At 42.0% G+C, this 25,784-nt stretch overlaps 1 protein-coding gene across 3 annotated transcripts in view; it reads left to right on the forward strand.

The window, feature by feature from the left end:
* The window catches only part of tsc1b (TSC complex subunit 1b), a 41,811-nt gene extending 22,870 nt beyond the window's left edge, over positions 1–18,941 (forward strand). For 2 of the 3 annotated variants that reach the window (XM_084046263.1, XM_084046265.1), the window contains exons 15-23: positions 443–869; positions 3,598–3,641; positions 6,695–6,861; positions 8,108–8,290; positions 8,874–8,984; positions 10,479–10,601; positions 12,633–12,820; positions 13,897–14,067; positions 15,779–18,941. In XM_084046263.1, coding sequence (XP_083902389.1) covers positions 443–869; positions 3,598–3,641; positions 6,695–6,861; positions 8,108–8,290; positions 8,874–8,984; positions 10,479–10,601; positions 12,633–12,820; positions 13,897–14,067; positions 15,779–16,535 — 2,171 coding nt within the window. In that variant the 3' untranslated portion in view covers positions 16,536–18,941. The remainder of the gene's footprint in view (positions 1–442; positions 870–3,597; positions 3,642–6,694; positions 6,862–8,107; positions 8,291–8,873; positions 8,985–10,478; positions 10,602–12,632; positions 12,821–13,896; positions 14,068–15,778) is intronic. The other variant, XM_084046264.1, reaches the window with a different exon arrangement.
* The last annotated feature ends 6,843 nt before the right edge of the window (positions 18,942–25,784 follow it).

Here is a 25,784-nt window from a genome sequence, read left to right on the forward strand (position 1 = left end):
ACTTTTACTTCTACTCCACCACATCTCAGAGTCAAATATTCTACTTTTACTCCACTATTATTTGAAAACTCTAGTTGCTTCGTAGATTTTATTTATTATTATTACGAAACATATATTAACCACTTCAGCCCTATATGCATTTCGGCCATTTGAAAATAGCCGATCTACAAGCTACAATGCGTGAGCTTGTAGATCGGCTATTTTCAAATGATTTTTGGACATATGTATAAAATGTATACATATGAAAACTTGTGAAAGGGGACATTCTGTATAATCAGTACTTTCTACTTTTGGTAGATTTTTACATTTTGATACCAATACTTTAGTACTTTTACGGTAAAGTACATTTTGAATTCCAGACTTTTACCGGAGTACTTCTACATTGCAGTATTGATACTTCTACTGAAGTAAAACATTTGAGTACTTTTCCCACCACTGGGTACAGGTGTGTTTGGCAGCAGTGCTGGCGGAGGATTGGACGACAGCCGGGGGTCAGCCCTGGGTCTGGAGCAGCCGTGGTCTTTCCAGTCCGTCTTCACGCCCATCGAGCACCATCTCCACCAAAGCCCTTCCGCCCCAGAGGACGAGGCGGCCAAATTTGGCCTGTTCTCCCCCAGCCCCGGCAGTAAGACCCCGTCCTCGCTGCCCTACGAGACCCTGTTTGACCTGGCTCTGCCCCGGGCGGCCTCGCACTTTGTGGGAAAGAAGACCTTGGAGGCCGTGCACCGGGCCGCGATGGCGAGGCTGTGCCAGAGGGAGGACGGCCTGGAAGACGGCGAGGAAGAGGGCGTGGTGTCCCCTTCCCCTCTGGAGGTGCTCGATCGCCTCGTTCAGCAAGGGAGCGATGCCCACGATAAGGTTCTCAAGAGGTGAGGGGGTTAACCCATTAAGGCCTGAGGTTCCGATTCTACAAAATTACTTTTAAATCTTAACAGTCTTAACACTTTTTGAAAACAATTAAAACTTTTTTTTCCACGTTTTTTCAAAAATAGTAGATCTACAAGCTCATAGCGCGGCACTCGGTGCAGCGCTATGTGCTTGTGTATCTGCTATTTTTGAATAGGTGAATAGGTTAAGCTTGCTTTCTAATTCCAAGTTGTCTTCAAGGCTCTCTGTTGCTAATGGAACAGAAATGTGTGTTACATGTTCTTTCATTATGTAGCAATGTCGTGTTTTGATGCTTACCGTGCAGGATTTGGCTGGGATGTTTACTTTCCTTCTGTTGAGCCATTTGAGAACAACTACAGCCTTTGTGTAATGCCCTGCCCCTTATACGCACACACAAACACACTCACACTCTCACACACACACAGAGCCAGTGATAGAACAGCAGAGGAACTGTCCCCATTACCCTCTAGCTTGTATAATATACCGATTAATTGTACATTGAGTAATATACAATCTATCAACAGCAATAAATGCACAGTATTTAGCATAGTTATCCATTGTATATTGACTGTACATATTCACCCATACTACTGCGGTGACAGATCTTTCATGAACACTTTGACTACGTTTATATTTATACCTGTTAATAGCTCATACATCATGCAAATCATGACCAGTCCAAGTGCAGAGAACCAGGCCAGACAGTTTTTTTTCTAAAGCTTACTCCTTACTCCTTTTATTTTTTTACTCTTGAAGCATAGATGTATTTCTTTACCCTTATCTGTCCTGTGTTTCATACCGCGGTGCTGTTATTACAACCAAATTTCCCTCGCGGAATCAATAAAGGTTTATCTATCAACAGCAGAGGAACTGTCCCTATCACCCTCTACCTTTTTAATCTATCTTCACCAAAGGCACAGCTTGCTGGAGGGAATTTAATCAGAAATTAACCAGTTGCACCTACTGTAGCCTCGTTCCCAGGCTTTCTCGTCTACAAAGGAGAAAGCCTGGAACATTGCCTTTGATTCCTGTATCAAAGGGGAAGGAGCTAATAATTGGCCATTGGTCAGTCGAGTTGTCAACAGGAAGTGCAAAATCGATACTTGAGTGAGTTCTACAAGTTTGGGACTATTGATTCATTGAATATGGCCTCTGATAGATGCATAGCTCTATATTACAATGTCCCCTTTTTGTTCAATTTCATTTTATCAGGTTTCTCTGAGGAATGTAAATCCCAGGGTGTGAGGAGCAAACAGAAATACTTTAATTCCACTGGAACTCTTCTTAAACTGGTTCCTCTTATCCAAGAAAATCAGGGAACCGTAGTCAAGCCTAAGTTCCACAGTTCTGACAGCGCCTGTTCCATGGCTCGTCCTGCTGGAGGGAATTTAATCAGGTTAAAAGGTTAAAAGCTTCCTCACTCCCTGCATATTCTATGTGCCATTTCAGATAAATTAACCAACCCACTGAGAACATAAATGCATGAGAAGGACCAAGTAACAGTATTAAAGGTCCAATCCACCAATTTGTTATGCCACTGTAACACGCTTGAAAGATGCTGTGGGTTGTAATTAAACCATCTGCACATTGACTGCACACATACTGTACATGAATGACAATACAGGGTTATAGCAATGCACTAAGTCTATATACCGTTAGCCTCATAGCATACTTGCCTAAGTAATGTTTTGGCTAAATTGACATTTCTGCTGCTTCATTGTGCCTTATTGCCTATGTCCGCAGCCTATCAGAATGCTTGTTACATTCCAAAAATGACTTGGGCGATTATGCTATGAGGCTAACTTATTTGACTTAGCCAGAAATGATTTTGAATTTAACAAGCATTCTGATAGGCTGAAAACATAGGCAATAGACCCCTTAACAGACGACGTCATACTGGCTGCGTGCAGCCAGTATGCGCGCAACGAAACCCATTATATCAGGTCTCGTTAGGACGCGTCTCACTAGCCAACACACACAAGAGGGGGTTGGGGTGTGCTGAAACCAGTGCACCCCGAAACAGGTTGGGAATTGATTGCGTGAAACAATCACCTGTGCGTCCAGGCTCAATGTTAGTAAACAAATAATTGGTCTATACGGCAGGAATCAGCAGTGTTGGGAGAGTAGAGTTAGGCAGATATAAATAAAGATAGATAAACATGACTTAGGCAAAATGAGTGTGTTGACTTAGGCAAAAGAAATTACCTTTTGACTTATTCAAAAAGTCCTCCATTTTTCATTTCTTTCCTGAAAACCTTCAAAATATGACTTAAGGCAATTATGGTATGAGGCTAACGATACAGTATATGTGCAGGTGCTTGAGCGTAGGGTTCATCACTTATTGCATCATTGAAGGCAATGTACAGCATTTACATATTTCTTTTATTAAAGAATGTTGTCATTCAAACATGTTAACCACATGAACCCCTGCATCCCAAATCTGTGCTTGTCATAGTGGGTGATCATTTGGTAAAAAATAGCTGATCTACAAGCTCAGAATGCGTTATGAGCTTGTAGATTTGGTGAGATTTGGTCTAGAGTGTATAGTGAAAAGGAGGGGACCTGTATAGACCACTGGAGGAACCAACGAAACGAGGAGTCAACGAAATATATATAGCGTTTTAAGTGGCTTTAACAGACCATTTTTGCTGGAATGGAAGTAAGTGCTTGTGTTTTTTTTCTCATCTATATGAATCTTCTACACTACAGGTTGCCTCTGCCAAGCAAGTCAGCTGACTGGACGCACTTTGGAGGTAATCATCTGACAATTAACGACACAACACAATTCAGCGTTGATAATGATAAAAGACACCATCATGATAGCAGATCTACAAGCTGTAAGCTTGTAAATCTGCTATCTGCTATCTGCTAAATCTGCTATCACTAGCTTGCGTCCCGGGCAAACGTCTAGTTTCTCTTTTGGGTCTTGCGCTAAAAGGTTTGGGAACTGCTTTAGAACGAGTCACAGATTCCGGAGTAGACGACTTTAAAAGGTTTGCTAGTGGGGGAAAAAATGCTTGGAATATGGGAACGAATCGGCTTGGAATTAAAGTAAAACGTGTTATGATTTTAGTTGGAAAGACGCCTAGTAACAATTTTTCATGGATTCTTCAGTATTCAAAGGGTTAAGACTCTTGGGTCAGATATTGTTGAGTGAATAAAGTAGATGACTGTTCAGATAATTTGCGCTATGCAAGTCCTTCTCCCCACTGCAAAATTCTGAGTGGAAATGTATCTTTGACGGTGTACACAAATACCATTACGGGTCAGTTGTTACACTCTGATGGTTACATTAACACTCAGGGTTTTCTTGTGTAGCCTAGCCTCCCTCCACACAGCCCTCCCTCCCCCCGCCCCTTCACTCGGTCATCCAGGAAAAGAATGTCTGTCTAATTTCCCCCAGCTGCAGATCACAGTAGCAGTGCCTTGTCCTTTTTGCCAAAACTCCTCTGGCAGACTTATATAGGACTTCTAACACCAGAATTGAATCACTTCACCCTCAGTTACTTAAATGATAGGAGTCATGTATTTTTGATTGTATGAGAAGAAACACACAACTCTTGAAAGACCTTAACATACTGCTGTAATGAAAATGAAGCTCCCCAGGTGACTGTCAACTTAGGTCTTCGAGCAAGTTCTCAAGATTTGATCTCCACTGTGTTTTTTTCCCTTCTACTCCCACGTGTCATGTTGGAGAATAACCACTGTAGTCATTAAGTTTATTATTTTATTTTGTTCTTTATACCATGGCTCTGAATAATGTTTGAAGTTGTGCTCTTAGATGTTGGCCCAATGTACGTTTTCTATGCGTTTTCCTTTTTTGGGGCCCATGATAACACAAAAGGGTATTCACTAGGGACACATGAAGCTCAGAGAACCATATATTGTATTCCTTCAAACAAAATGTACTAAATCTAAATGTACCTTCAGGGACTTGAGTGTTTCATTGTAGGATCACCGCAACCATTGTATCCTCCAGAGTCAGACGATATACCCCTCACGTGGTACTTGGACTTGGTAGACTTTTGAGTCACTGAATATTTCTGAAGAGGCACCAGAATGCAATTTTTAGTATGCCAATTAAGTTGTTTGGTAGGGTAAAGGCTTATTAATGCTCCCTTTATGTATGAACATATATAATGACGTAATATATATAATACTATCACCGCTCATACTTTAATGCAGTGGTTCTCAAACATTTTAATTTCAAGAACCCCAATAACTGAGTGTGTACACGGGTCCATTTGGTTCCATTTGTACATTCTCAGTTTTATACAACTGCAAGGGTCCATTTGGAAGCCCCTCAAGGAACCCTCAGGGTCCCTGGACCCCACTTTGAGAACCACTACTTTAATGCATTATGTTGGCATGGATGTTAAGCGATGCATCCACTAGAGGGCAGTTTAGAGTAAAACATCTTTCACAACAAACATTTTACAATATAAAGTTCTCATCAGTACTACTCACTGTGTTAAAAGTTGTCTTACAGATTCATTATACGATACGATACGATAATACTTTATTGTCAGTTTGCACTGAAATTTGTTTCAGTGCAAACTGTTTGCAGAAAAAAGGTGATATAGTCTGCAATTATCACATTCAGTTAGATCATGTTTTTTTTTCAACTGGTGATCTGTGACAGTATTGCATTCAGTAATAAGTATTAGATCTTTATCTTATATTGGAGAAACTTAGACCACAGCTATTGATATTTGTGTGATAAATGAGGACAGTGGAATTAAAGACATTATCAGTGGTCATTTGGGTTTTGCTTCAATTCCAAACGTACTTCAAGTTTGTTGTGAGCTGGTAGATTGGCTATTTTTGAAATATTTTGTAAAAGAAATTAAAGTCTAAAATATGGCTTACGCGAGTGATTTAAAACCAGGAAAAAACAACACGTTATACCATATCATGATATTACGATGTAAAAAATCCCATATGATATTTAGTCTCATATAACACTATCAATACTTGGTTATGCTCTTCGCCCCCCTATGGGGCCTGCTGCATCAATAATGCTCCTCCAACTATCAGTCTTTCGCAGCCAGTTGTGCCTTACCCCACGAGAGACTGATCACCAGCAGCTCTGCCTCTGCCGTTCTTCACCTGGTGATCTTAGGTCGGGCTTGTTGTTTCCCCCCTGTTGTGTCCATCTGAGGGACATTTGTGTTCAAGCCATCTTTAGACGACAATGTTTAATTTCTGAGGTGACGTTTCGACAGCCAGTGTTTATATAGAGTTCCTTATTCAATATTTTATTGGGCCAGAATATACGGCAGATCTTTCTCAAGCAGCCATTGTGGAATGAGCTGATTTTGTTCATGTCACATTTGGTTATTCTCCAGCGCTCAGCCCCCTACAGTAGATTCCACTTCACCATGGAATTATACAAGCGGATCTTGGTTTTTACTTTTTAGGCTTTCAGATAGAGCTGCAGCTATGAATTATCTTCATGGTGATTGTTATGTTGATTTATTTTTCAATCATTATAATGCACATATAAACAAGCGCTTTTTTAAAATCTGTTTCAATCAATGCAAAATATATATATATTTTTTTATTGACTCAATTGATTAGTCTGATTAACCACTTAAGAGAAAATAGCCGATCTTCAAGCTCACAAAACCATGCATTCGAAAAAATTGAGAGAACATTTATTCTTTATAATTGATTAAATCGATTAGTTTTAACTATTGCACCCCTGCTTTCAGATCTTATGGGGCTGCCGACATAGATATAATTTGATATATTGCCCAGCCCTAGTTATTATTACTATAATTGTTGTTTATTATTGGTTCCCCAGGCTCGGCTCCCCTAGATGAGCTCCACACACTGCGTAGCCAGCTGCTGCTGCTGCACAACCAGCTGCTATATGAGCGCTATAAGAGGGAACAGCATGCCGTCCGCAACAGACGCCTCCTCCGCAGAATCATCAACGCCACCGCCCTAGAGGAGCAGAACAATGCTATGGTAACAGTCCATACTTTATTTTTGTGTGCGTGTGTGTGTGTGTGTATTTGAGAATTATTGTTGAAACCAAATGTAGTCCAGGGTAAACTGTTGCGCCCCTTCTTTGTCCTTTGCTCAGGGTTGACTGCATGTGCGGTTGTCTCAAAAACATAAAGGAAAACTGGCAGAAAAAGACTTGCTCTCTACATAAACTTTTAAGGAAGACTCCTTAGACAGACTAAGAAAACATTATTATTATTTTTTTACGTGCTCATAGGACCTTCATCGGTGCAGTCAAAGTGTTCATACAGCAAGTGTTCATACAGCAAGTCCTATGACCGAAACTCTTGGCTAATAGGTTAGATGTAATGTTTTGGGTCGCAAGGCCTGCATCAGACAAGACTGTAAAAGTGTGTAAATAGTACCATTATTGGTAGATTTAACAACTTAAACCCAATACTTAGTTAACCAGATTCCCAAGGGCTCTATACTAGGCCCCCTCCTGTTTTCGGCTCTACTCAAAATATCATCAGCGACGGTAGCCAATCTACAAGCGCCGCCACACGTTGTGAGCTTGTAGAATGTCGAATGTTGGCCCCAGAATAGGTACACTAGGTTTCAATTGGTTAAATACATATTGAAGGTCTTCCTGAGCAAACATGCTGTACACACTCTTGTATTTATGTGCTTGCATGCTGACTCACGTGACTTCCAGTGGTGGAAAAAGTACTCAAATGTTTTACTTAAGTAAAATAATCAATACTGCAATGTAGAAACACTCTGTTACAAGTTAAAGTTCGGAATAAAAAAATAACTTGAGTATAAGTACAAAAGTATTGGTATCAAAAATGTACTTAAAGTATCAAAAGTAGAAAGTGCTCATTATGCAGAAGGTCCCATTTCCCAAGTTTTCAAATATATAAAAATCTTTTGAAAATAGCAGATCTACAAGCTCTTTGTGAGCTTGTAGATCGGCTATTTTCAAATGGCTGAAATGTATATAGGGCTGAAGTGGTTAATGTATGTGTTGTAATAATAATCAAAATCTACAAAGTAACTAGTAACTAAAGCTTTCAAATAATCGTGGTGGAGTAAAAGTATAACAGTTTCCTCTGAGATGTAGTGGAGTAGAAGTAAACGTACTGACTATAGGAACTACTCCAGTAAAGTAAAAAAATACCTCAATTGTACTTAAAGTACAGTACTTGAGTAAATGTACTTAGTTGCTTTACACCGCTGGTGACTGGTGTCTCCGTCCCCGCCGCAGAAGGACCAGCTGAACCTGCAGAGCGTGGACATCGTGTCTCTGAGAGAGAGCCTTCACGTGGAGCAGCAGAGATACAGGCAGCTCTGGGACGACCGGGAGACCGTGGTGACCAGGCTGCATAGTCAGGTCAGACAGCTGCAACAGGGACGAGACGACTTCTACACCAAGAACCAGGAACTGCAGGTAACGTACACACACATACTGTACACATTTTTAGATACAGAGTTCAATTTGCTGCGGGGGGGGGGGGGGGGGGGGGGGTCTATGCTATCCTCGTGTGGCCACACTATATCACTGTGTGGATATGAGTCTGGTGCTTCTACGAGGGACATTTTTTTCCCAAGGGGTGGGATCAAAAGAATGGCTTTGGACGCGATTGGTTAGACCTACAACCAACTACCAATTACAGTCTGCCATATTTGAATACTGGGCCCTGATTGGTCACGGCCATAGCTGAGTGGTTAGTGAGCCCGCCTGGGGAGCCAGAGGCTTTTGTTTAAAATAATATTGTTTAATTTAAAATGTTACATGGAACTCCCTATATAGGGAGAAGTGGTGCTTCCACACCCACAGTGCACACCATTATGCCCACCATTTTGCTCTGGTTTCCCACCCTGAGTGCGATGTTACAGTTAGTACAGCAAAATTGGCCGCTGTGTGAATATGGTCAATAGATCTACACACTCTTTGAACGCATTTCAGCATTTGCACAGCTCTTCAGCCATGTTGACATACAGTCATTTCAATGAGTGTTCTCTTTTTCCAGAGCAAGTTGCAGGAGTGCCAGAAGAGGACGGATGAGCTGGAGGCAGAACTCCAGAGAGCCAACAACAAAGTGTGCCACACTGGTCACCTCCTCAACCAGATGACCATCAAGGTAGGCAGCGCACCCACCGGAACAGACCGCGAACGCATCTGTGGCATTTTATACTTATAGCTATTCAAAAATAGCAGATCTACAAGCTCATAGCGCGCCACTTCGTGCCGCGCTATGAGCTTTTAGATCTGCTATTTTTGAAAAATCGCGAAGATTGGTGCAAGTCTTTGAATATTATACATTATTTAAAGCGAACAATTTGAACCACTGTAACCACATTATCCATTATTTTACACTTTGGCTATTCTAAAATAGCAGATATACAAGTTCATAGTGCGGCACCAAGCGCTATGAACTTTTAGATCTGCTATTTTTGAAAAACCTGGAACATTTTGTGCATTCGAATATATATATATTTTTTTTTTTGGGGGGGGGGTCCCTATTGCAAAATATTGAGATGTTGGGGGGGGGTGGGGGTCCTCGGCTATATATATGTAATTTTGGGTAGTCCTTGACATGAAAAGGTTTTGTGCACCACTGATATAGCATAGGATTTAAGGAGACATTTGTAGAATCGGCCTCAGGTCACAACGCCTCGCAGCGCGAGGCGTTGTGAGCTTGTAGATCTGCTATTTTTTGGCTAAAGTTTTCCTCAGAAAAAGGGATGCTAGGGTTCAAGTGGTTAAGGGAAAAAAACAAACCTATCACACAAAGATTTGGCGGACCCCCTGTAGTAACTCTGTGGACCCCCTAGGGGTCCCGGACCCCCTGTTGAAGACCCCTGGTCTAAAGGGACTAAAGAAACTAAAGAAATGACTGAAAGATGGCCTTTGGGTGGCACTGGGGTAAGGTTCCTGCCCACCACCGTGGAGACTAGGGAATCCTTCGCCTGTGTCTCCCGCTTGGTTGGGCATCCACACAAACATAATTGTTTGTGTGGAGCCCGGACTGTAACTCACACAGAGGTTCGCGCTATCTTCCACAGTTCCCCTCCCTGCTGGACAGGCAGCACTAACCAGCAAGCAGGGGTCACTAGTACAGGGACAAGGACACGATCCCTCGCAAACACTAACGTTTGTGAGTGTCGGAGCTGCTGGGAATTTAACTCGGGTCTGTGGGGTGGTTGGCAAGTGGAGAAATAACCATTTAACTAACAGGTGCTGGGTGAAACCATCCTTTTTAACTGAAAGGTGCTGGATGTCGTTAAGTGCTCTTCCATGTGTTTTAGAGGAAGACACCGAGTTCCTGCTTGGTCCACTGGTTACCTCAAAGTGCTCAGTGCAAGGCAATTCCCCAAAAATCTATATCATATTAATATCGCATATAATTATTTGGGTTTGTTTGTTTTTCGGCTCATTAACCGAGCTCGAGTTTGAAAGACTCACAAAGCTCTACAGTCTTGCCCAGGCGCTGCGATGCCAGCTCATATGAAAGACTAATCGCGTGCTGCCGACAGATTATTTATATGTTCACAAATGGTTGTGACAGGTTTGGTTTGTAGCGTAATTGCTGTTTTGTCCTCGATTGTCATTGGCTGTCTTGTGTGTCCTTCAGTTGAGCAACAGTGAGAGCACCCAGCAGCAGATGAGCTTCCTGAACAAGCAGCTGCTACTCCTTGGGGAGGCACATAAGCTGTCCATGCAGGAGTTACACCATGCAGGCCCTGACAACACAAAGGTATATGTGTGTGTGTGTGTGAGTGCGCGCACGCACACATGCGGCTGTTTGTTTGCACGCTTTTGCACTTTGCCGTCTGTGTTTGTGCGTGAGCATGCACCTGTCTATGCACTGTGTGTGCGTGCGTGCGTGCGTGCGTGTGTGCGTGTGTGCATTTGTGAGACAGGATGCTAAGGACTGTGAAGAAGGAGACGACATACTGAGGCGAAAAGAGGGACACTAATTGGGTTTGTTGGACGTCTAGTAGAACTCTGCGGTCAAAGCTTTTTTAGCCTGACATTTAAGAAGTGTAATAATCACACTCGGATTCATTCATTGATTTGCAGAGCCTATCAAATATACCGCAGTTTCTATTCGTGACATTGGCGCAGACATATGCTGACAAATCTGACCCACACTGTAGATATATTGACACCATGCAAACTACAAGAATTGTATTGCGCAAAGCGTGATGGAGCTGTTCAAGACATAGTACAGATAGAAGATTGTATGTTTCCATATAGTGGAAACTCTTGAGTTCCCAATTGAATGGTAAGTGATGGGTGAATTGGGAATTCATTCATATTTCTGAAGACGTATATATGAAATATCAGGCAATATTTATACAGTGTTTTAAGTAGCAAGAAATTGTGTTTTTACCAAATAAATGATGGCAACATATAATTTTTACAGGGTGGCCAAAGGCCAACCCATCCAGTACTGGCTTTGTCTATGTTATGTATGTCTGTGTGTCCCCTCAAAAGTGGACAAATCACAGCTCATGCCACTTGCATGACATCAAGAATCATAAACTCCGGTACAAACAGGAAATAACAAAGTGAAACTTCTGAAATAGTGAAGTCGCGGCGATCTGCGCCTTCAAGGATGTGCCCTTCCGTCACACACAGTTCAAATGTAGTATGGTGCGACTGGCGCGTACTACAAGCTACTACATAAGAAAAGGAAGAAAGAGGAAGAGGTCAGTCTGTCCGAGTTTGCGTCATCTTTATAAACATGTCATTCAATCAAGTCCACTGTTTGTTAGGCTACCAGGCCTTCAAGATCGATTATTGGATTATTGCTCAACCCCTCCATTTGTTGCCTTGCCCGTCCTGGCTGCCTTGTCTGACATGGATTACAGGAGTATGCTGGGTTTTCCCAGAATAATACAGCTGTCATATACACATTGACATACAGGTCTCTCTCTGGCTAATGTGTGGAATTGAAACAAACTAACAGAGGGAACCCAGAATGCCTCGGAAGGAGTGAGAACCTTGTAAATACGGTCACACTGTTAAAGACTGAGACATTATTCGGAGTGACAGCAAGCTCACAACAAGCTCAGAACAAGCTCACAATGTGTCCCGCTAACACATTGTGAGCTTGTAGATTGGCTATTTTCAACAGTGGTGGAAGAAGTACTCACATTTTGTACTCAAGTAAAAGCAATGTAGAAACACTCTGTTACAAATAAAAGTCCGATATTCAAAAATGACTTGCATACAAAAGTATTTGCATTCAAATATACTTAAGTACTGAAAGTAAAAGTACTAATTTTGCAGAATGTCCCATTTCCCAAATGCTTTGAAAATAGCAGATCTACAAGCTCACTTCGCAACGCGTTGTGAGCTTGTACTGTAGATCGGCTATTTTCAATTAACCTAAGTGTGCATAGGGCTGAAGTGGTCGATGCATGTTTTGTAATAATAATCAAAAAATGGAAATACTCCAGTAAGTCCAGTACTTGAGTAAATGTACTTATATTATTATATTATTAGTTACTTTCCACCACAAAATTTTCAAAATGTATTTTTTTTAAGCGGTTGAGTTCTCATACCGCTTCGGCCATAATAACTCTGAACCACCCAAACTTCCTCCTTCCCTCGCTGTGTGTGTGTGTGTGTGTGTGTGTGTGTGTGTGTGTGTGTGTGTGTGTGTGTGTGTGTGTGTGTGTGTGTGTGTGTGTGTGTGTGTGTGTGTGTGTGTGTGTGTGTGTGTGTGTGTGTGTGTGTGTGTGTGTGTGTGTGTGTGTGTGTGTGTTTCTGTGTCCAGGAGGCACAGATGCTGCAGGCGTCCTGCAGGAAAGAGGTGGAGAGGCTGAGGCAGAGCATGCTGGTGCAGGGCCAGAAGCTGGAGGCGGCGCAGCAGCGCGTGGCCGAGCTGGAAACCCACCTCTCCAAGAAGGAGCACCTCATCGCGGAGCAGAAGAAGTTCCTGGAGGACGTGAAATGCCAGGCTAAGTACGTTGGGGGTTACCCCCCGGATATAGATTCAATCCGGGGGGGGGGGGGCGCATCTATCTCTGTCATTTTTAGATTTCTTTCAAAAATAGCAGATATACAATGTTTCGCGATGTTTCAATGTAGATCTGCAATTCTTTTGAATAGCCCAAAGAAATCTAAAAATGACTATTTGCCGGTCTAAATGGGTTAACTGCTTTTCACCCTTTACTGCAGGGCAATAAGCATTACAGGGGACATTTTTTCAACATTTCTCAAAGCCCCAGTGGCTCTATCCCTCGTTGTTATCTTTATAAACAGCCTTGGGAACTTAGCCTGTGAACTCTTTGTTGTGCTTGATCTTTGGCACTGGTTTTGTGAAGCTCAGTCGCTTCTTTCTAATTATTACGACAAGCTCACAACGCATGTGGTTAAAAGGATATGCATTGTGTTCCTCTGAAGTGATCCGTCATCGTCAAAACTTGATACATAAATTAAAACGTACAAAACAACACAACACCGTGACGAAGCCTTTTGCCGAAATGCCAAGGCCAGTCATGATCGAATAAGTCCTTTTGTTACACCAGTACTTTTTCTTGTCTTTGCAAAGTTTGCAATAACTTTCTAGAACCTATTGACCCGAATGTCTCCATTGCTCTTGAGTGTTTGATTATATGTTTTTGAGTTATCAAGGACACACTCCAGTCCTCTTGTGTTGAAACAAAACTTTATTTTATACTTTAAAAAGTCAAATAGTAGCTGTAGACATACTTCATTGCTGTCAGCCTACTATAGCATCACTTTGCGTATTCCCTGTATTGAATCTTGCTGAGTGGGAGGTTACAGGGGTGTAGTAGTGAATAGTGATGCTTACTATTCTCATAACACCTCATATATCTGCTTGAATGCAGTACATTATTTGTCTTTTTAGTCTCTTACAACATATTGTTTTGTTTTATTGTATTTTTACTTGGCAACGTGTTGGTGATGATGAATTACGTCAGTTGAACCCAAATATTCCAATTTTTGTATTTACGTTTTTTAATAACCACCCCCCCCCCTCCTCCCTCACTCTCTCTCTCCTTCTCTATTCTTAGGAATGAGTTGCATGCATCAGAGAGCAGGTACCAGGCCCAGAGAAGAGTTACTCAGCAGCTGCAGACAGAGCTCCTTCAGCTCTACAGCAGAGTGGAGATGGAGGTTCCTGCCTGCAGTCCCACCACTTCACCGCCAGGGGGCAGGGCTGATACACACACTCCAGAGTCTAGGTAAAAACGTACAAACTTGCAGAGACGATCATCACTATGTATTTTTGTCTATTTTCAGAAAGATAGGCTTATGTATGTATATTTTATTTTATATTCAATGTATGCTAGGGTTTTCCCTACACTGATTTAGGAATCACTGATGCAAACTGCTCAAGTCCTCCCTTTAGGTTATTATACTCTCCTACAAAGACGAACACCACAAATTACCATAAATACTACTGAATAATATACTTCAAATGGTTCTATCTAGTAGTATATCCAGATTACATGTCTGTGCTTCATTTCTGTGGACACATCCAATAGCTCATTACAAATAACTGGATTTGACACGTTTTTTTTTTATTACCACCGCTTGTAGTTTCACCAAAGTCTAGTTCTCTCCCTACTGTCTTAATCTTTTTAAACAATAGGGATCTTTTTAAACACTTCTATTAGTAAAAACTGCTTGGCTGCTTCACTATACACTATACTATACTGGTTGTTGAAGTGCATTCACATGGGGCATGACACAATCATTTGTTTTACCGGCATGAGTCGATATTAAGTCATTGTGATGGTGATCCTCATACATCAGGAGTCTCATTTGCCAGAGAATCTTCCATATTACATTGGGAAAGAGAAAATAAACAGGCAAGACATCCTCATACATTTTAACCACATTGGGTGGTCTAGAGGAGGAATGGCAAGTCCTTAGACAAATGAAAGACAGACATGGTGTCTTAAAGAGTTCTGTCCGGTTAGCATGTACAGGGTATAACATTTCTGGGGACCAGATAGCAGGTCAACCATATAATCTATGATCAAAAGTCACGGTGTCTCTGTAATCCCGGGGGCTGGCACACGCGCAATTAAGAGCGGTGTGCACTGCGCGGTTCAGTTAGACAGAGCACGGCTCTTCTCATATACAAAAAAAATGTTCATGTACAAAGAATAAAATTTAAAGATATTTTTGGGGGGCCTTTATTGGTAGTTCTAGTGGAGAGAGTCTGGGAGTGACATGCAGCACAGGTCTGCCGGGCTTGGGAATCAAACCCGGGACTCACTGTCAGGCATCAGAGCCTATGTGGTATGCATCTTAACCACTCTGCTATCGGCGCCCCAACTTGTTCATCTGAATTTTTATTGCACATGTCCCTGAACACCATGTCAGGCTTTGGTGACAATGTCACTTGCTTTGCTCATAAGGGCACAGTCACACATGTGCGTCAGAAGCGTAGACACTGCCCACAGTGCCAACAAAATGGGTAATTGACGTGTGCGACACTTCGGTATGCGTTGGCTACTCCCACTCCGATGCGTATGTGTGACCATACCCTAATGGACAGTTTCACAGTACCTTTTTGATGGGTAAACGCAGCTGAAAGTAATAACATTAATTGTGGGTGTGATTTACTTAGCTGTGGGTGTGATTCATTTAGCCGATTTCTGTGTGCCAGCATGAAGTTAACTGTACAGGAGCTGTCCATGCTGGCACACCTAAATGAACCACACCCACAATAAATGTTATTGCCTTCAGCTGTGTTTATTCGTCATAATGTCGAATAAGGTCCTATCGCAGTGACCTCTGTTCGATGCAGGCTGGAGACCGTTCAGTTTCCTGCCTCTTCACCGTCCTTTTTAAATGAAGCAAAAAATAATAATCTTTATAGAAAATATTGTGACACAGCAAAATCCTAATTTCCGATAACCTCCGTGCCGTCATTTTCCACAGCGACATGATGCCAGACGGACCAATGAAAACCAACGCCAGCGAGGAGTTTGACGAAAGACCGCCTCACAAGTCTCCTCGGGGCAACGGCAGCACTTTATCGCCCGGGCAACCCAAGGCGACCAACCCCTCCAAGGCGACGGTAAACTCTATCAACGGCGGCCAAGATGCTCCCATGCCCCTTCTGGTGGAGCCGTCTCTGTCCTGTCCCCATGGCAACCACCTCGCCCTGGGCCACCCTCCCTCAGACGCGCCCCTCACCGTGGGCTCCTACCCCAGCACCAAGAGTTTCCTGGGCATGCGGGCGCGGGAGCTGTTCCGCAACAAGAGCGAGAGCCAGTGTGACGAGGAGCGGCAGCAGCAGCCGCCGGCGCCGCGTCTCGCCGGCCTCGCCCACAGCCTGAAGACTGAGCTGTGTGTGGAACCGCCCTGCCCAGGGAGCCCCGCCCCCGCAAGCCCCGCCCCTGCAAGCCCCACCCCCAAACCCACACGTATACAAACCCCCGTCTCTGTCCTTACTCCCACCCAGGCCCATGCCCCTTCCTCTGCTCCCGCTGCCCAGGGGAGCCCTTACACTGTGTCCGGCAAGGAGTCCGAAGCCAAGCCGCCGCGGGCCTCCTCCAACCAGGACAGCCCCAGGAGGAAGGGTGGGGCCGGGCCTGGTGGAGGGAGGCTTACGGCTGGCGCAACGCGACCCAGGCAGCAGCAGCAGCAGTTAAGAATCATGGACTACAATGAGACCCATCACGAGCACAGTTAAGCATAATTTATGCTCCGTAGTACGATGGTCTCTCTTACCAAAAAAGAACTGGCCTACAAGCTAACAACGTGTCGCAATGTGACGCGTTGTTAGCTTGTAGTTAGTTATTTTTGGCAAGTGACACCCTCGCGCAATGGAGTATAAATGATGCTTTAGAGACACAACTGAGATGGAGAGAGAGAGGAGAGGGGGGGGGGGGAGGGAGAGAAGTATATGGTGGAAGTTTGGAGGTAGACCTACAAGCGTAGATCAGCAAAAGAGTACAAGTCAACAACTCTTTCTGAATTCAGTGTTATTTGTTCCATTCCCTGGAGTGGACAACAGGATTTCACACTTCCTGGTTTAACTGATTTCATTCCCCTGAAGAGAAATGTGACAATAAAAAAGGCGTGACTGCTAGGGAGAAGGAATCACCCAGGCCCCTCTTACCCCTGCTGTTAACATGCATCATATATCTGGACTTGATATGAAATGCATGTTAATGCCGTGTGTAAATGCAGTGAGTCTGGCCTTAAGCTGCTCAAAGAGACACCCATAGTATGTGAGCCTTTTTTTATCAGTATCATTGCATTCCAATTTATGCTTCTTCCCACAACGGAGTCGCTTGTCGACAATAATTGAGTTTATTTCTCTACTGATATTGCGATGTGATTTAATTTAGACCATAAAATGCCAGTAAAATTTATGTAGTATTAAATGATAAATGCTCATCATAATAAGTTATCTGAACCAAAACAGACAAGACAAATTGCTTAATATTTACCCAGCAGCATTATGACAGAAAAGTAACTTCATGTTACAATATGATGAAACAATAACTTTTCATGTTACAATATGGAACAAAGAAGAGCCTTCACATTTCGGTGAAGTTGTAATTAGCAAATATTAGACATTGTTACATGATAGATACATCGCTAAACATTTGATTACTAAAACATAATTTAAAAAATGTTCTGATGATCAATTATTTGATTAATCTTCTCACCCTTAAAGGACAGATATGTAGTTGATAACGATGAGGCCCTGGTGGGTATATGTACCAGTGTTGCACAGTAAAATCCTGGGTGTTAGTGAGTAGTTTAACCATCTTAAACCCTTTATGCTTATGGGAGACTGGGTCTCCCAAGGGACTATACTTGGTGTCCTGCTTTTTCCCCTCTACACCAAATCTTTTCACTGAAAATAGCCGATCTATAAGCTCACAATGCGTTGTGAGCTTGTACCGTAGATCTGCCATTTTCACCTATTATGACATGCACAGAGTAGGGATGCTAGGATTCACGTGGTTAATTTAATGCACCCGTAAGGGTCCATTTGGTTGCATTTGTACACTGGTTAGATTTGGCACTGCCAGAATTTTATGAACACTCAGGATTTTACTGTGTACATGAAAGTAGTATAGTACAGTCAGTATGTAGCAAAGTTGGAGTTTGTCCATGACAAACCTGAAGTTACGACCAATGTGTTGTTGGACTAAAAAAGAAACCCTAGGCCTACCTGCATTTCCATACGAAAAAGGTCATACAGTGCACAGTAAAAAGTGTTAATTTAACGTTTAATTAACAAGTTTTACTGTGTACACTTTCATTCCATAGTAATATATATATATATATATAACGTATATATGTGTCGGCAAGAGAGAATGTGATTGTTTGAGAGAGAATGTGTGATTCTTTGCGACTGCTCAGACATCTACTGTATGAGTGTGTGTTATTTATGACTGGTCATACTTGTGTTTCACAGGAATGTGTATGACATTTTAGGATTCTTTTTTTTCTTCCTGATGTTTTCTATTCTTTTTCTTTTTTCTCCAACCTTTATCCCGGTACTGCTTGAACAATAACGGGTGCTCACAGTTACATATCTAATTTAAATCAGACATCGGTAGTAACAGTTTACATTATCCCAAACTATAGGCTACTGAACAGCATTTTTGTTCTTTTTGTTTGTTTGTTTTTTGTTCAAATGTACCAGCTGATATTTTCAAAGTGCCAAGCTGACAATGCATTCTGACGGAGTAATTTGCACTCTTGAGAAGTTAAAGAAAACTTAATTTCCATCAGTTCAAACAGCCTCATATGCTTTTAAAAGTAAAGTATTATATAAACTCATCTTTTGAAAGTGGCCTAAATCCTGTTGTCCACCGGGAACTACTGCTGTCATTTCCTTCTGCCTCGCTATCTAAAGCATGTTCAACAATCCACTGTAAATGCCAACCATAGTAACTACAGCAAACCAAGTCGGATGGTACAATCAGTGCTAACTGAATGCAGAGTTTGAAAACCAGGTCTCCACTTGGAGCTGGAGGATTTGGGACAAAAAGGCAAAAAAAAAAGGAAGTTCTTAAAGCAGTTGCTTGTGTTTAACTGTGAACAATAAAGATCGTCTTCAATGTTTTGCACTACATTCAACTGTTGGTTTGTTTTCTGTAAAGTTAACCACCGTCAGTTTCACCAGTTTTAAGGGTAGTACCACTGAAGTGAAAATCTGCTGTTGCTATTCAAGATGAGCAGTTTACTTTGATTTAATTAATATTAAAGCTGCAATCCATAAGAATTATGTCCTTCCCGGGACCGTAACCCATTTTTTCTGCCGCTCTGCCAAGACCGAATCCCCACTTGGCCTGGGCGAGATATTGCACTTATGAAGTCCAGGCAGTACTCTACATGTGCACCAGTAGGTGTCTTACCTTACATTTATCAATGGAAGAGTAGGGAGATCACCACTACAGATGTGCTACTGTAGTTGTGTTGTATTGTATTAACATACTCTACCATACAGATCGGTAGAACAAATAATTCCTGTTTTCCCAAACACAATGTGATGGAAGTTGACAGATTGAGATGAGATGTGAGCCATGAGAGATGCTGATAAATACAGATTCTTTATATACAAGGAGACCACGCCTGATTGGTCCATCCATCTGGTGGACCAATCAAGGTGGTCAGCTCTGTCGCCTCACAGTAAGACCGTCCTGGGTTCAAACTTGACTGGAGCCTTTCTGTGTGATGTTCTTGTGTTCATGTGGGTTTCCTCCCACACCAAAAGACGTGCACATAAGGAACGTATTCCTGCCAGTGCTCTTGAGCAAGGCACTGGCCAAAAGTCTGATTTATACTTTGCATGCTGGTGTCGTGCAACACAAATAGCAGATCTACAAGCTGAAGCTGTGGTGCTGATCAGTGGCTGCCTACTGCACCTTGATGGTCAGGATAGGTTAAATGCAGAATAACTTATTGAATGATTTTAATGAGGTATAATTGTTAAAGGAAATATTCAACAACACACTTAACCCTGATGAAGGCTACAAGCTGAAATGTGTTGATCTAACATTTTTAATCCGAAGTCCTTTGTGGATATAGTAACTGAGTGTAGAAACCTTATTTCCACATTTATTTATTTGTATTCCTAAATCAGTGCTATTGAACAACTTCGCCTGTGAGTTTTACACGTTTTTGGTCAATGAAAAGTATTGACTAAGAAGCATTAGACTAAATCTCATAACTCCCATTGCATCCATTGAAAAACTGGTTCTTTTTTCATTTTCTGAAAAGTAAACATTTTGGATTCAAGGTTTCCATCCAACAGCGATGATATGCTATTATAATATATTGTCTTCTTTTGGCTGCTCATATAACACTGAACAGTAATGAGCTCATCAGCTGAGTATCTGGAATTCAAGCTGACGTGTGTCACCTAGAGTTTATGGTAGAATGAACAACATGACAAAACGGAAAAGAACCACACGGACATGGATGTGACTTTTACACAAGAGTTAAATTGACAGGATACTTTTGTCACTCAAAAAAGAAAGGATTAAAAACATGTTCTCGGGCCATGGCCATGTCATTATGGCAGGGAAACCAAAAATATCTAAAATGGGTTGCAATAATATTCACATAAAACATTTACACTCAAAGGACCACAACGGAAATAAGCACCAACAAACAAAGAAGTTTTATCCTTTTGACAAAAGTACTTATATTTTTGCATTTTTCTTTACTACAAATACTCAGCCTTTATTTGCCCTGGGTGAAAGGACACAAAGAGGGTGATAACTGATATCAACCCTAGGCCTGATAATATGGCAGCAGCTGACCAATCAGTGCAAGCTAAAGTGCCATTGTTGTAGTGACCTCGATGCAGAAGGAACTCGTTATGTCAAATGTGGTGGTTGGTGTGTGATAAACAAATTACTGCCTGTGTCGTCGCGTCAGTGGCGAATGACTGGGTGAAAATCTATATTTATCGCATATTTTCTCTGGGTTTGGGAGGGGATCTGATACTGATAAACATGTCGTTTTATAGCTGATAACCCCAAGGCTTGACATTATTGGGTAATTTCCAAATATTATCCTAATTGAGGTTTATTGTTCAACATTTCTAAAAGATAATTAGTTTATAATTTTGACAGACATGCATGACTCACTATCCATCAGTGACTCAAGAATCAAGAACTTTGCCTGTCAAAATGTCTCTTGAATAGGCTCTATTCACAGCAGCCATATTATGAAGACATTCACAGGTGTTACCAATGATACTAATGAAGGCTCTGTTCCATTCTGGTCAAACAGAGTCAGGGTGCTGATATTGTGCATGTTGGCTCACTGGAAACATTCTGTTACACCAGTGGGTCTACAGTTGGGGTCCAGGGACCCTCATGGGCTTCCAAATGGCCCCTTGCAGGTGTGTACCTCTTAGAGTGTACAAATGGATAGAGCCTATTGTTTGTTTTAACAGTTCATTTTGCATATAGGCCCACCCAAACTGAGCAGTAGAGTAGAGATAACAAAAAAACTTAAACGTCTTTAAAAAAAAAGAAGAGAAAAAAAAAGGGGGGGGGGGAAAGGCTACAATTATTCTAGAACAAGAAGAGCAGCGGTATCCTAGAAATAGTTAAACTAAAACACCAAACTCCTCGAAGCTACAAAGAGAGCAACAATTAGTTTCTGGTTTTATCCCCACAATCTCAGTACAAATTCTTCTGGCGGTTGTCTTGTCTGAGAATAGACCTATTCACATCTATACCACTAGAGGGCACTGTTGTTCCAAAAACATAGCATGAGCGTAGATCTTCCGGTATCAACAGGTAAGAGAGTTGAGTGCATATGGTGTTAGTGTTACATAGTTGATTGAAGATAACAACTCCTTAGGCTATTGCCGTGTTACAGCCTGTACTGTAAGGTCAAAACATGATGAAAATATTCATGAAGTAAGAGAAGTCTGGTTATGTGGCGTTTTGCCAATCAATATGGACATGATTGCACTAGGCTAGCACTAGCCTACAGAGCACCTAATAATGTATTGACAGCAGTCAGTGAATGAACTGGCCCTGAAAGTGCTTAGACAGACAGTCAGCTGCCTTATTGCCTTAATTAATTGCTAATCTTGGCAGATAATTTCATTCAATTTAATTGTGTCAAGAAAATGACATGTAGGCTAATAGCTCATACAGAAAGTGACCATATTGTCTAGGATTCTACTGTGTGTGTGTGTGTGTGTGTGTGTGTGTGTGTGTGTGTGTGTGTGTGTGTGTGTGTGTGTGTGTGTGTGTGTGTGTGTGTGTGTGTGTGTGTGTGTGTAGGCTATCTATTCTGTGTGTTTTATGACATCATTCCCCGGGCCATGCCGCTGGGTCTCACACTGCTTCCGGGGACTGAATCATTTTTTGTGAGTATAAACCGACCAAGTATGATTAGTTTATCAAACGCGTGCATATGTATTTCATGAGAGAGACGGAGGGGGGAAAAAGTGGTATGATTAATTTACCAGCATTCCGTAGGGTCAAGGAAATTGATGCAGGTTAATTGGGCACATAGGGAATCCTTGGCAATTTGTGCTTTCAGAATCTACTTGAGAAATTAGATGTCAGTGCAAATGTGAAATTGCTCCTCAATGTTCTCAAAGATTTCATGAAAATTTAAATATAAATCTTAAGCATTTCCAGCAAAGGGATTCTTCCCCCTTTTTGCCAACTTGAAATGAAGCACTATGAAAATGATCTGAATGAGGGAAAGTGTAGCAGAGGAGACAATGAGCTATGTAAAGTTAGCACTGCACTCTGAGGAGAATGTCAGAAAACCCTCATGCAAGAATTCATTCGCATTCTTCTGACAAGAAGTAAAGTTTGAATTTATCTGAAGATATGTAATTATAATATTCAAGATATGTATACCTATGTTTAATGCAAAATATAACTTAGATAGCCTACTTTTTTTCAGCGCAGTGTAGAAGTGTACTGTAACGTAGGGTACAAAGCATACGACACCCATGTTCATATGAATGAGAATAAATAACAGGGGTGAATAATTAATAGAAAGGAGCATACATTTGTAAAGTTTCTCATGGTCAGTGATTGATAAAGTTGCTATTTTATTCATAACTATACTTCCAATCTTCCTAATTGGCAGGAACAGAAAATCTGTGTGTGTGTGTGTGTGTGTGTGTGTGTGTGTGTGTGTGTGTGTGTGTGTATATATATATATATATATATATATATATATATATATATATATATATATAGACACACATAAAGTTAAAATGAAAAAGTATTTTGAACACTCGTGCAGTCACTCAGTTTTGTTGTTGGTGATTGTAGTTTTTGCTTACATGAAATTCATTTAGCCATTTAGGTGTCTTGTTACAATTATCTGCATTAGTCACTTAAAAATGAGGCAAACATTTTAAAACAATAATAGAATTACAAAAGCATCACCAGTGAGTCTCATCAAAATGTTTGGCAAATCCTGTATTCATGCACAATCAAGTCAAAAGTGATAGAGTTACTGTCTTGCACCAAAATCTTAGTTATATTTAAACGTTAGTGTTTATTCCTCATGGACGCACGATGCAAACGAAGATGCTAAACAAGAATAATTTTTGGTACACATACTACATACTGACACTCTGGCAAACGGCTTCATTTGTCCTCATTAAAAGCTTAAAAGTCCATGAATAAATAATCGTTAAAGAGGATACTTTTTCCCCCCTTTTTTATCTAAGGCCTTATGCAAAACACACTGAAATAGACTAAATAAATATTCACTATATAAAGTCTGTTTATAAACGTGCCCCTCCCCCACCACCACCACGTTTACATGCCTGTTATGCACCTAAACATCAGACCCAACATTGACTGCTGGTTTTGGAGGGAGAAATTGGACCTTCGAGAGTCTACTTAATGCAATTAAACGAGGATGATGAGCCTTCTCTCTCTCTCTCTCTCTTACACATACACACTCTCATACACCCCCCCCCCCCCCCTTGAATCAGTAAGCAAAGCAGATTCAAAACTTAAAGGAGAGAAAGAAGAAAAGAAAAGGCGAGATGAGATGAGCATGCACGGACCAGTCCCTGTGGTTTAATTATTTTAATTATCTTTCCTCTTTCAGCTTTCCCTAAAAAAAAAAAGAAAAAAAGAGGCCATTAAAGGATGCCCGTTTGGGTTAATCAGATTAAAAAAACAAGATGGTGGAGAAGATGAAAGGCTGCAGATGTCAGTGCTAATCAGGGGAGTTAAAACTGCTATTTGTGAACTGGGCCGGTTGTTCAAGTGGGTAGAAAGTGTGTGTGAGTGTTATTTTTCTTAATACATTTTCCTCACTTCAAAACACCTCTTTCCTTAAGCCTCTGCTGATAAAACTCCCCTCCTGCATTCCCTCAAACCAACACTGTGCTTGATATACACTTCTGTGCTATATAACTGCCTTGGCAGCAGGACAGGCGAGACTTGGTACGACTCTAAAGAAATATATTTTTAAAAAGTATAATGTTCTTCCCTCGCTAATGATATGCCTTAGATTTCACAGAGGAAGAAGCCATTTGGGGGAAATGATCTAGTTGCGGTTAGCAATTAAGATCACCAGAATGGACATTTACTAAAATGTGCAGATATTATTCCTCTATCCATGCAGACTTCTGAGGCATAACACAACTTTGAAATTAATCATGTACTTATCATGTGTATCTCAATCAAAATGGTGTTTTTGTCCAAAGTAGAGGATGATCAATGTGTTGAATGTAAATGTGTACAGACATAATTATGCACACAGACTAGACCTAATTTATGCCCCCTCGTATGACAATCTACAATCTACGATCTGATCTTCAAGCTCACAATGCGTCGCATCCGCAACGCGCTGTGAGCTTGCCGATCGGCTGTTTCCGGCGCTTGACCCGGTTGTACGACGAAGTATTAAAGCGGGCATCACCCTACAGTCAGTCATTCAGGAGAGCAAACGGAACACTGTCAGGTTTCATAACGTGGGGAGTTGTTAAAGTTCCTCTGACTGCAGAGCTTGACATTTGTTCAGGCCAGAATGAGCACAAACCCAGCACAGGTGTTGAGCCACAGCATGGTGAGAGGGGGGAGCAAGAAGGGGGGAAAAAAAACAAAGATCTACTTTCAAACTAAATCAAGCAGAAGGAATGTCCTGAGTGTGTAGAAAGATGGACGGGAGCCCATGCAATATTAAAGCGCCATGTCTGGCAATGCCAACCATGCCACTCCTAGCCGCGGCTCCCGCCCTCCCTGTTTCCCGGCCATCGGCTCTTCCCTCAAGGTGACACTTCAAAGCGGGCACACAGACGTGGCAAGCCTGGTTGTCGGCATGGAGCCAGCCCCCGCCCGTCTCGCTCTCTCTCTCTCTCCCGCCCGCCCGCCCGCCCACCAACCCTCCACCGCACCGCACTCCACTCCATCCCGCTGCCCCCCCCCCCCCCCCCCCCACACACACACACACACACACACACCCCACCCCCACCTCAAAGACACAGTGCCTACCCCCGCAGGGACAGGTCAGCGCCAAGATCCACACCGCTTGCCACTCGGGAGCCGCTGTCAAAAACTCTACCCCACAAGCTTAATTAATAACAGCCCATTCCTAATGCAAGCTTTCTGAATCAGCAGCCCGTTTTTTTTTTATTCCCGCTTATTGGTGAGTTCTGAGGCCTTGACAGAAGGCAGACATAGAACAATAGGGAAGGTTGGGGATGCATCCAATTCATTTGAATTTCGATGATTGGGATTCACATGCATTATTCTCCATGCTTTATAACCCATTTTCCTGTGTTTTGTTTCCTGGCTGTGTTTTGCAGACGGCTGTCTCCCATTGGATGATTGGAGGAACTCACTTTAATTGAACCACTGCTCTCCTAGACTTCGCTGACAGAGAGTACGAAAACCAGAGGAGATGCAGACATGCATGTACACATACGCCGGTACTGTGTACAATCTCACACACACACACA

This window comes from Gymnoscopelus microlampas, assembly GCF_963454915.1.
Source record: "Gymnoscopelus microlampas genome assembly, chromosome: 21".
NCBI classification, from domain to species: domain Eukaryota; kingdom Metazoa; phylum Chordata; class Actinopteri; order Myctophiformes; family Myctophidae; genus Gymnoscopelus; species Gymnoscopelus microlampas.